Source organism: Phoenix dactylifera, chromosome 3 (genome assembly GCF_009389715.1).
Source record: "Phoenix dactylifera cultivar Barhee BC4 chromosome 3, palm_55x_up_171113_PBpolish2nd_filt_p, whole genome shotgun sequence".
In the NCBI taxonomy this organism is placed as follows: Eukaryota; Viridiplantae; Streptophyta; class Magnoliopsida; order Arecales; family Arecaceae; genus Phoenix; species Phoenix dactylifera.
This window is the reverse complement of record NC_052394.1, coordinates 9365424-9377113: the sequence shown is the minus strand read 5'-3', so window position 1 is coordinate 9377113 and position 11690 is coordinate 9365424. Positions and strand designations below refer to the sequence as shown.

General features: G+C 37.9%; 1 protein-coding gene across 1 annotated transcript; it reads left to right on the top strand.

Moving 5' to 3' along the window:
• Positions 1–816: 816 nt before the first annotated feature.
• Positions 817–10909, top strand: LOC103703610. The gene is made up of 2 exons (XM_008786518.4): positions 817–1698; positions 10515–10909. Exons 1-2 carry the CDS (start codon positions 999–1001, stop codon positions 10616–10618), a joined length of 804 nt encoding a protein of 267 aa, XP_008784740.1. The 5' UTR covers positions 817–998; the 3' UTR covers positions 10619–10909.
• Positions 10910–11690: the final 781 nt, after the last annotated feature.

The window sequence follows — 11690 nt, the reverse complement described above, 5'->3', positions numbered from 1 at the left end:
ATCTAATATGATTCTATATGACTCTTGATGATTATGATGATAATGGACAATGAAGCATTATGGTCGATCATAAAAAGGAAACTAATAATACGGCAGACCGCGGGATACATGCTTAGTTATCTGTTTTTTTAGTTAATTGGTTTTTTAGTTTAAGAGGTATTTAAGTTTCTAAAGAATAAATTTTTTTTTTATCCTACAGTTCTTAGGTCATATATTTGTATATTTAGTGGTCTAGTGAAGGCCCGCGTAGATTATCTGAAAGCCAAGTTTCCCGTGTTGCCCCACAGGCGCCATCCAGTGAGGCACATTTATCCTGTCGGGCTGAATCATTCCATCAAACACGTCACACGTGTCTAACGCAACCCCCACACTGAGACTTATATACCACAAATACCCTTACATTTTACAAATTAGTCCATCACATCCACCGTCCTGACCCACGTCGATCTATGCCCATAAGAAGATCGAACGGATCCAACACGTCGCGCGGTCTCCTAAATTATAAAAACTTATGACTAAATAAACTGACAAATGAGAAACCCATTTACGAAGACACCACAAGTACCGTTGGGTCCCATACTTTTCATATCCGAGTTACTGTCTCAAGACCAGTTTCTTGGTCCCATCAGTTTTCTGTGAAAATCGCCGGCTCTCCTGCTGAGCAGACAACGACTCAAATATGAACTGTACGTACAAAACATGTCCGGTCAAGATTTTCCTAGGCATCGAAACCAACGGTGGATCCTTCCTATCCTTATACGAAATATAAGCGGAAACCCGTACATCGAGATATAATGAACCCGTCCTGTTCTCCTTGTCTGGTCCTTGCGGAAAACGAAAGGCTCAACCCCTCTTCCTCCTCTCCTCGCCGGATTCGTTGCAAACCTCTCCAAAACCCACCCCTATCTCTCCCCTCCTCCTTAAAAACCCTAACCCTAACCGTAACTGCTTCTTCAAGATTGCAGGGATAGAGAGAGAATGCCCGATTGTCGCCGGCGATGACGCCCCGGGCGGTGAATTCCCGGCACGCCGTGGAGTCGTGCGCCCTCCAGCTCCACGCCTGGAAGCCCTTCCAGCTCCAAAGCCGCGGCGTTGATCCCTCCTCCTCCAAGCCCTACCCCTTCCACGCCAAGAAACCCTGCCGCCCCGATCGCTCCACCGCTCCTATCCCCTCCACCGCCGCCGACTCCATTGACCTCTCCCGTCTCAGCCTCTTCGACGACCCTCCGCCCCGCCCTCGGGAGGAGAGCTTCCGGTGGCTCGCCCGGAAGCGCCGCCGCAGGGGGTCCCGGTCGGTGTCCGGTCGGAGCAGCGACCGGAGCGGCACCCGCCGACGGGGCAGCGCATCGGCGGCATACGCCACCTGCTCTGATTTTCCACTCGCGGCCGGGGGCACGGACTCCAGCGGGGAGCTGTTCTTGAACGGGGATGGGAGCTGGGGGTCGGACGTCAGCGAGGCGCGGATCTCGAGGAAGGAGAGCAGGGAGGTCGCGGGGGGAGGTGGGTTGGAGAGGGAGAGCTCCGGATTCGGATCGTTTCAGGGCGGAGGAGGGGCTGGGGCTCTGGAATCGCAGGGGAATGAGTCCGGGTATGGCAGTGAACCGGGGTACAGGGGCGATGGCGAGCTTGGCTATGACGATGAGTTTGATGAGGAGGATGAGGATGGGCGGCAGTTATTTTGGGGCGAAATGTCTGGAGGTAAGGCCTTTTGACCCATTCTCTGCTGCTTTGATTAAATTGTGACAAATTAGAGATAACTGGGTATTGTAATCTTTGAAGGAATGATTTTTTATGTTATCAAATATATTTATTGCTAGAAGATTTAAACAATCTGTTGTTTAAACCAGCAAAGATGTAAAGATCTTTTGTTTATTGTATATTCCAGAAGCTTTACAATTTTATTGCTCGGATCTTTGCATTTCTTTGGTTGATTTTAAAGCTGTTGTAGATTTCATGTGACTGATGACGAACAGTGATGTCTGCGGCGTCTGCCCAAAGCTACATGTACAAGAATCTATGATTGGAACATGCGTGATGAGCTCTTAGTAAAGAACAGTAGTGGAAAGAAGAAAGAGAAGTTAGAATTTATAAAGTTTGCCCAAAAAGATTAATACAAGAGGAGATCATCTCTTTTATTTTTAAACGTATTAACTATATCTGGTTGCCATATCAATGGGTTCACAGTTACTAGTGCAAGTGAATGCTAGGAAATCTAACACATATTCTAACCATGAGCTTACATTATGTCTCATGGGCGTGAAAAGAAGGAGATCCATTGAAACTCAAAAAAAGAGAAGGGTGCCATACTGCTATATGTACTCCCATAGTGGTCTTTAAGGCCAATCATGTTGTTTACAGTGATATATCCCATGAAAGTTCATTAAGAAAATCTATCTGGTCGAAAATCAGCATGAAAAATTCTTGCTTGACCAAAAAGAAATGATTTCTTGAATTCATCAGCTTATGCTGACTGATTTATCTTGCACAGATGTTTACATTTTCTTTTGAACCAAATTATTAATGATTGATTACTGGCATTGAGCTGCTTCAGACTTAAACGATGACTCCATGTGTCACATACACTCCTTATTTGATTTACACTCCTATCCTGGCTCAGGGCAGACACCTAAGACTAAGAATAAGTTTCAAGTGATTAAGAAATTGGGAGTATGTTGTCCTTAATTGCAGGATCTGATAAGAGTGAATTGATCTATTATGTGGCCTTCCATATGGTATGTGTCTGTTACATTGAACTAGCCATGAAATCTCTTTTTTATTATGTCTTCACACAGACCTGTTGAATTGTTAGCTTTTATGATTCACAAGCCCAATTAAAATTCTGTTTTTGTTATGTATGAAGGTCCTTAGCTTTCAGGAAGAGTCTTCGTGGACTTTGTCGAAAGTTTGAATTAATTTGATGGTCTATTTGTGACCTCCATCTATTGCATTGTTTATTAAGAAATTATTGAGGAATTTTTTCATGGTTCAATATAGCAATTGATTCCCTATTGCTTATCGCATTTTCCTATTAGACATCTTTCTAAGGAATAATGGGAGTTGAGCTCATACTATTCAATTGATTGATAATTTTTGGATATTTCAACAAAGTAGATGAAGAGGAAGAAGATGATGAATTTGCCTGATGCACATGATCTCCTGACATTAAGCCTAAATATTTTCTTTTATAAATGAATTTCTGCAAGAATTTAAGCTGTATACTTAATAAGAAGTCTTATAACCAAGTAATAGTCTTAGTTTGGCGCTTAGAAAAGAAACTAGAAAATAGAGTATTCTATCCCAATAAGAAGAAGCTTGAATAATGAATTCTTTTTAAAAAAACTACACCATTTTGATTCAGTTTTAGTTTTCATGGGGTTGGTCTTATGATACTATCCCTGCATATTTAGTTAATAGATACATTGTCACTTAAAACTTTGAACCCATGCTAATCATTAATTCATTTTCACATCTACCCTAGCCATTGATAAGCATAAAAGTTACATATTAACATAAAACTGAAAAGGTCATAGATACAACTCGAACAAAACATTGCACTAAATCACAAGCAAAATTCTAAGTTTTTGTACAAAATTTGTAAACAAGATTGTAGACTTCAAAATTGGTTTTGAAATGAGTTGTTCATGACTGAATGTACACAGAAATATGCCTTTATAAAAGCTTGCCTGTTTTAAACTTTACCTTCGATTCAAACTTTTTTTATTGCTCGCATGGATGTTGGCATTGACTGGAATCGGTGTACCATGTGGTTTTCAATTTTGCTTGCAATGGGGATGCATCTAGGTATGAATTGCAAGAATGAAAGTGATAAATGGAGTACTCGTTGTATTTCATGTTGTTGAACTAGTGAGTCACTCTATAAAAGTGACAATGCATAGTTAGGAACAGAGAACTAAGGATATTTTCTTTGTGATAGAAAGTTAAGATGGGGGGCATTTTGTTTCTTAGGTATCTATGAAGCATGGGCACATATATGACATAATAATTACATGCTGGTAAAATGGATATTGGTAAGATAGGATGCCAATGTGGTGCAGACATTACAGTAATTAATTATATATTTTTTTATATAAATATATCTACTTTATATATGACAAGTTTATTAGAAAAAAATATAGCTGTAACTGATGATGATTAGTAATGCAAAAATTGATGATCTATTTGTGTCAATAACGAAGTTATCATTCAAAACGAAAAGTACAAAAAATGCATAAAATATATAAGAAATAAGATGCAAGAAGAGATAAGCTGAAACGTATCTAAATTGTCTCCATCCTTATGCAGTCATGCAGCCAGCCTCTATCCAGTGTTAAAACAGTTTTTTTAAAGATAAAATGATACTTATGTAGTGTGTCAAACATATATTAGGTGGTAATTAAGGTGTATCCATATGGTATTGTCATTTCTCCTCTAGGGAGAACTTTTTTTGCTTTGGAGCCAGGTAAAAAAGAATTCTGATCAAGAAGAGTAATCTTTAGTTAGTAAGAAAAATGTGCTCCAAACAGTTATATTGACAGCCTCAAAGACACAGATAATATTACATTGAGAGATAAGAAATTAGAGAAGTAATTATGATGAGATGGGTGAGGCTCTAGGTGTTTGGATATGCTTGTCCCAATTAGTTTTTTGCAGGTTGTTGCTAAGGGTTGTAATAATAATTAGAGTAGATAAATCACTACGATTTTCGGTTTTGGTGTGTTGCATGATTTGCCATTACCAAGGAGACTTTAGACAATGTAGAGGTCATCAATGCTAGTGAAGATGGAATGTTGGGTGTTAAAGAGATGATAGAAATGGATGAATTTAAAGAAGCTCTCATAGACTTGAACTAGTCTCTGATAAAATTTGGAAGGACAAAAGTCTGAAGACGCCCCTGAGAAAACACATTTGTTATGATCAAGGTATTTTCCTTTATATGCTAGGTTCTCTTGCACCCAAATCTGCTCCCTATACCATGCATATTAAAGCTACTGATTCAGGAATATGAAGGTAAGAAGATGATTGTTTTTATTTGTAAAATAGAGCTGTAAGTCTGTATCTATCACGAGCCTAGTTCCACATATTGGGTGCTCTAATCTACACTTGAGGTTCATTACAGGTTTTCATTTTCTATAAAGGTGGCTTTCTACCTTACACTGAGCATCTGACCTCTTTGTTTCCATTTAGTCCAACTTTATGTCAAAGTACAATGACCATTCATAAGTTGCATTAAAGCAAATTGAAGTAGATATTATTGTGGTGTAAAATCCAATGTTATTTATGTGGTTCAAGGAAGATATGGTTTTTCTTTTTGTTCTGAAAGTAACATGCAACATAACCTGTCGTATTTATTGTCAAAGGAGATTGGAAGATCTCTCTATATATATGATGAAGTATCAAGGATCCTCTTTATTTTTGTAGCTTCTCAAGGATTTTGTTCCCATGGTAGAACAGGTGTAGCAAAAGCAGTTCGGAGTTTAACCTTACATCGCTTTTTGGCTTTCTTGATTGACCATAGCTTGGATTCTTCTCAAGTCTCAATCCCAGTGATCCAGTCTAGTTAATTGTTTAATTCCTTTTGACCATTGAGTATTTTATGGGAGTTTCTACACAAATAGCTTCAGGGTAAGCCCACCTATACATGGTTGGCCAGTTCTTGGCTGAGTTTCAAGCAGCATAAGATATCTGTATCCAGTATTTCTTTTTATTTTATTTTTGGAAACTTATGTTGAAGGTCCTGCATTTTCAGATCGCTCTGACGAGTCTCTTTCCAAAGTATGTTACTGTGGTTCTGTTTTAAACAATCTTCAGATCTTTCTTCATGATTGAAAATAATATGTTTCCATGTTGTGAGCATGTGTAAGAGATTAGGGGAGTAAGTTTCCTGAACATCATCGGTGTGTTGCCTGTACATGTACATCCAACATGCTTAAACAAGCTTTTGAACAAGAAAAGCATCATCTTAATTGGCAACAAATTTTATTTACTAAATTAACTGTTGTATCAGATTGTCCAGAAATAATAATTCCCCTGTATGACTTTGCTGAAGTGGGCCCAGTGTTTTAAGGATTGGATGGAGAATTAGCCACACAAATATCTAGGACCTGAAAAAAAAGAGGCTAGAAACTAAAATGAAAAGTAGTGACGCATAATATTATAATCTTGCCATGGTATTTGGAGGAATGAACAAGATTCTTTATTATGATGTAATCGTTAAAGATACTAAAATTCTAAAACTTCTGCAATGTGGATTTTAAAAGGACTGTGATAATTTAATGCAAAGATTTGATTTAAATGGAGCTGTCAAAGTGACCAGTTAATCACTAGCTGATGGAGAACCTTGACCATTTTGTTGGTGCTTAGATGGATTGGGTGGACGATCGGTGTGTTGGTTGGGATACATGGAAAAAGAAGAATGATGAACTCAACCCGTCCCTGGTCCCCCTCCAAAAAAAATTCCTCGTCCAAATAAAGGGAAAAGAAACAACATAAAAGAAGGAATGAGTGGAAGATATGGCAACGGGAGAAGAAACTAATATATGGCAGCCTATTTACTTCTAAATCTTTGGTTAGTATTTGCAAATATATATATATAGTAGTCTATTTACTCATCTAAACAGTCGTGGTCTTATAGACTCTACCAATAGTCTGGACGAATCTGTTGCTTCATCCAAATGTGTAAAAGATCATAGTCGCACTTAAAAGCCGAGTACTTTGAGTTAGCAACCCGAAAATTCTCACGGCCGAGGATCCTACCCCACAAATTTTGCTGGTTAATTTGATCTAAGCATCCATTAAGTGTTGTCCTTTTTCTTGAAATAGACAAGTGTATTGCATGCGCTATGTACTATTTGGACTTGAGTTGACAGATTGTTTACTAGTCATTATATTAAGTAGTCTATGATCGTTGGATTAGAGTTAGAACTTGGAAGGATGGAAGTGGAGTTTATAGTGTCACACTGCTGCTGTATAGGAACCCATAGGAACCCAAAGTCTTATATTGTTGTATGAGTTCGTCTACTTTCTGTTCAAAAGGGTTGAGGCTTCAATCATACCAATCCGAAATCAACGATGGACATTCAAAATTGAGAATTAATACCTTTGGTGATGATTTACATGATGAAAACTATTAATAAACAAAAAATCTTGAGGTTCTGAGGCCTCCTATGCATGTATGTGGTCATAACTTTAGCGTGCTAAACTATGTGAAAGGGCACAAATTGAAATCCACACCTTGATCTTGATCCACATATCATAAAGCTTGTATATACCAAAATTCACTTGATTTGAGAGGGCTTCCAGACCCTAAATCATGCAAAACATCATATCAAACCATTAAAGCAATATTTTTTTTTGAAACTTGATGCATAGGTAACTGATCTCTAAAACACATGAATTTGATATCATAATACTTTTTATGATGTAGATCATAATTAATAGCGTGAATCAAAAACTACCAAACTGTCTTGAATTAGGCGGTTCAGAATATACCGAATTAGACTGGTGGGGAATGGGGATCGTTCAGTTAGTCAATCTGGTTCGACTAGGGTTTTTATAAAGCCCTCTCCTCTCCCCTCTCTGAATCCTCACCTTTCCTCTCTCTCCCTATCTTTTGATCCTCCTCTTCATTCTCTCCTCTCCCCCTCTGTCCCAATTTTCGTCTCCCCTCTTCTCTCTTGATCCCTAGCAACTCCTTTTGCATGATGATGTTGATGATGCCAATGCCAACAGTTAGGGTTCCACGACAATGACTTCACCGCTAGGGTTAAGGTTCCATCGCTATCGATGATGTTAGAGGGAGGTACTCTTGTCCCTTTCTCTCTCTCTCTCTCTCTCTCTCTCTCTCTTGCCCCCCTCTCCTCTCTCTCCTGCCCCCTCCTCCCTCTTCCTCCTAGTTCCAGTATGCCTCAAGTTGATATGGTATGTACCGGTAGCGTATCAAACTAGTAGCCAGCTGGTATGACTTTCGGTACCAGTTCAATGAACCTTGATGTGAATCCTTCATATAACATCTCCATAATAAGATTGAGACCACAATCTTTCCAGGAGAGTAGACCAACTCCTGCTATACTATGATATTGGGTCACTTCTCCTTGCACTGACATCCAAAGTTTTTTGATGCATCAAACTTTAAGTATGCATTTGGTTCAGAACAAGAAAAGTGAACGCGAATGATTATCACTATGAGGATAGTTATTTGACCAGTAATTCCTATTTCTGTATGGCTACAATTTTAAATAACTCTAGGCTGAGTATGTTTTGTAAAAGCAAGGTCACCTTGCTTCCTTGAACTAATAACCATGCTAACCTAGCCTCCTCCATCCCTTGGGACTAACAAGGGTAGTACAAGAATATTCATCTATTGTCCACTCCCCACACCCGACGCCCACCCACCCCACCTCTTCCCCTGCCCCCACGAAAAAAAAGAAGAATGAACAGAGGAGTGGATGAGGAAATAGCTTATGACATCTCTTCTTTGGAATTGCTATGCTTGCATTAAGTTTGATCGAAATAACTAGTCCTTGCAACTCTTTTCTAAAAATTGTTTGGCAGGCATATGGCTTAATCTAAGCCTTATGGCTTTTTTTTAAAAAAAAAACAAATGCTGTCTACATCTCTCTCCCTCTCTATTTAATTGTGCCTTGAGCCCAAGTGTGACAATAGGAAAAAGAAATGTAAAGCCACCAATATTCGCTGGTGGGGGGCTCAACAATCCAGTTTGGAGAGGAACAAGAGAAGTGCACGAGCCAAAAGAGGTAGTGCGTTTATGAAGTTAAATAAATAAAAGGGACGGGTTTGAGAAACCTTGTTTTCACAGGTGCTCTCTCTCTCTCTCTCTCTGCCGTCCTCTCCATTTTCCACGTGCCTATAGATACACCAATGTTTTAGGAGTGTAACTCTTGTTGCTCAACTTTTTTCTCTGTGAGAGAGAGAGAGAGAGAGAGAGAGAGAGAGAGAGAGATGCATCTCTTGAAAATATAGATATTTATTTGGTTTTAAGTAATAGGACACTCTGTTTCTCATCTTATGTGCATTTTGCATGCTAAATACTAGTATGAGAGAAGGATCATTTAGTTATCTAAAATGCTATGCATACCTGCTGCATATGCACCGCATGTGCATCCCGCATTTCCTATATGCCCTTCTCTCCATGTAGCATTTCACAGCCACACGTGGTTTGTTTTGTATCATACAACTATGTTTAGCATTCTGGAGCTACATGTACAATCCACTCATATCACTCATATATGGGCCCATGTAGGTGAAGTGGGTTCAAGGTGATTGTTAAGTTTGATATAGGTTTCAAGTGGGCTTAATATGGTTATGCGAGTATTAATGGTGCTAAAATGTTAATTATGCTATAATTACTGCTGTCAGGTATTAGATACTAAATAAAAAGCACTAATTATTAGTTATTATTGTTATTAATATTGTTATTATCCATCCATGAAAAAATGTTACCATTATTGTTATGTTTGTTGTACCTGATGTATTAGATTTATTTTTAAATAGTTCAAAGATAGTAACCACATATTCACTTGCATATGCAGCATGCATATCGAATGCGCACCATGTGATCTCTTGACTGCATGTATACTGTAGCTGCTTTCTATTGTTGGATCATATACATGTGTATGTTCATGTGAGAAGAGGTTGGCGGGCATAAACCATGTATAAATCAAGTGTTCCCTTACATGCAACACATAGACCTGAGCGAGTCTTGAGTTTATATACCATACTAGTATACGTTGGACATGCAAAAATATACTTGATGCGTTTAATCTATTGCGCTTAAAATGACTATTAAGCGAATATCGATGTTAACATACAGATACACATTGATTAAGAAATAAGGTTATTTTTAGCATGTAAACTAATATAACATTTATATATTAATGCAACACAATTAACTGAATTGATGGATTTGTCCTAAGTAGTAGACCTACCTACATGCTTGGTGGACCGCCTTAAAAAATACTGTGACTACTGAGTCATTCATGTGATTTTGATGCCATATCTGACTAGAGCAACTACTTTGACTGTAGATGGTTTGCCTGTGAGTAGATGGGATTTTCCTATGTATGCAGGACTTCATCTTCTGTGGATATGTGTGTAGTAATGTGCTTGAATGGATAAAAAAATTATTGTTTATGAATAGACGGAAGTGATAGTGCAATGTGAACATGTTGGACCATAAAACACAGTGAGATTTGCAATATCTGCTTCTAAGATATTGTAATTGTTGTCCATCAATTTGTTAGTATGCCCAAGAAATGAACTGTAATCTTTTATGAACCCTGTATGCAAGATGGTTTCTTTCCTAGCAGATTTATATTTCCATATAAACAGGATGTAGTTTGATGTGTGGCGTAGAAAATCATGTACATGCATAGTACAATGATTGATTCTATGCTTTACAAGGCATTCTAGTTCGGTATTGCTTTCTCATCATGCAATGTTATTGCTCTGTTATTTTTTTTGAAACTTTCATTGAGTTGTCCTGCAAATTTTATCAGATACCAATCAGATGGGAATTGTAGGTGAGAATAAATTTTCAGAGCAGAAGACTCACCACAGAGGCAGGCGGAAGAAGCATGATTGGAGATCAATGGCTCCATAGAGATAATAACGAAGCATCTTATTATAATTTGCTGCATGAAATGATTAAATCGTGATTAATGTAACAGAAGTTAGTTATAGTTACCCAATGCCAAATGCAGTCATGCTGATTGTTTGGATGTAATTAAAGAACATTGTGTTTTTTTTTCATTATAATATTAGAACCCATCAGTTGCAATGCTAGTTTTAATTCAGACTCTGAAATAGTTGATATAAATGGATATTATTGCATCAATTGGTGGTGTACCTGGAATATTTTGATCAAGCAAATTCTTATCTGTGGTTTCCCTCATACTTGTGTTTCTCCTTGTTCTTGTTTCCTTCCTTGAGTACACAAATATTTGAAAAAACAGAAAAGAAAAAAAAAGGATGTGTTTTTTGCATTTTTTTTCTTCCAAATTTGACAAATGCTGACATGGTGTTTGATGGATGCAAAGAGGACGTTGTACTGTTGTTTGTATAAATATCGTGCAGAGATGCTATTTTCAAAGTTGCATCATGGCTTGTGCTCTCTCAACATACCTTGTGAGAATTCTTTTGTTCTGGTTTTGATAACCTGCTGCAGGTAACAAGGCTGTCCGCAATTTACCATGGTACTCTTATTGGTGGTTTTAGTTGTTTACCTGCCTTAATCTCTCATGTATTACACAAACTTTTATTAAATATATGTGATGTTAGATTACGGAAGGTTTATTTGCTCCTATGTAATGATTTCATACGCTCTGTCACATTGTCTAATATTATCTTGTTTCTCTGTTATGGGACGTACATCAGTGAAAAGCTGACCGATACTCGTACTTGATAAGAGGTGGTCATCCTATTTTTGAGGAAACCAAGCAATTGTTGAACGTGCAAAGTGAGATTAAGGGTGGGATTACGTTTCAAATATGAATCCTAGCCGACCTTAACAGATGCCAAGCTGGTATCCTTTATATTTCAGTACTTGAATAATATGAAATTGATTTTCCTTTTGTGATATGTATGTATGTCAATCCAATCTATCACATGTTTTTTATAATGTTTACACTTTGCATACTATTATTTTATTTCCTAATATGCTTACGAGATAAATA

Bases quoted from the DNA above. Each gene is read 5' to 3' on its own strand.
- LOC103703610 (XM_008786518.4), top strand. From the start codon at position 999: ATGACGCCCCGGGCGGTGAATTCCCGGCACGCCGTGGAGTCGTGCGCC. The intron at 1,699-10,514 runs GTAAGGCCTTTT...AAATTTTATCAG, and splicing joins TTGGGGCGAAATGTCTGGAG to ATACCAATCAGATGGGAATT.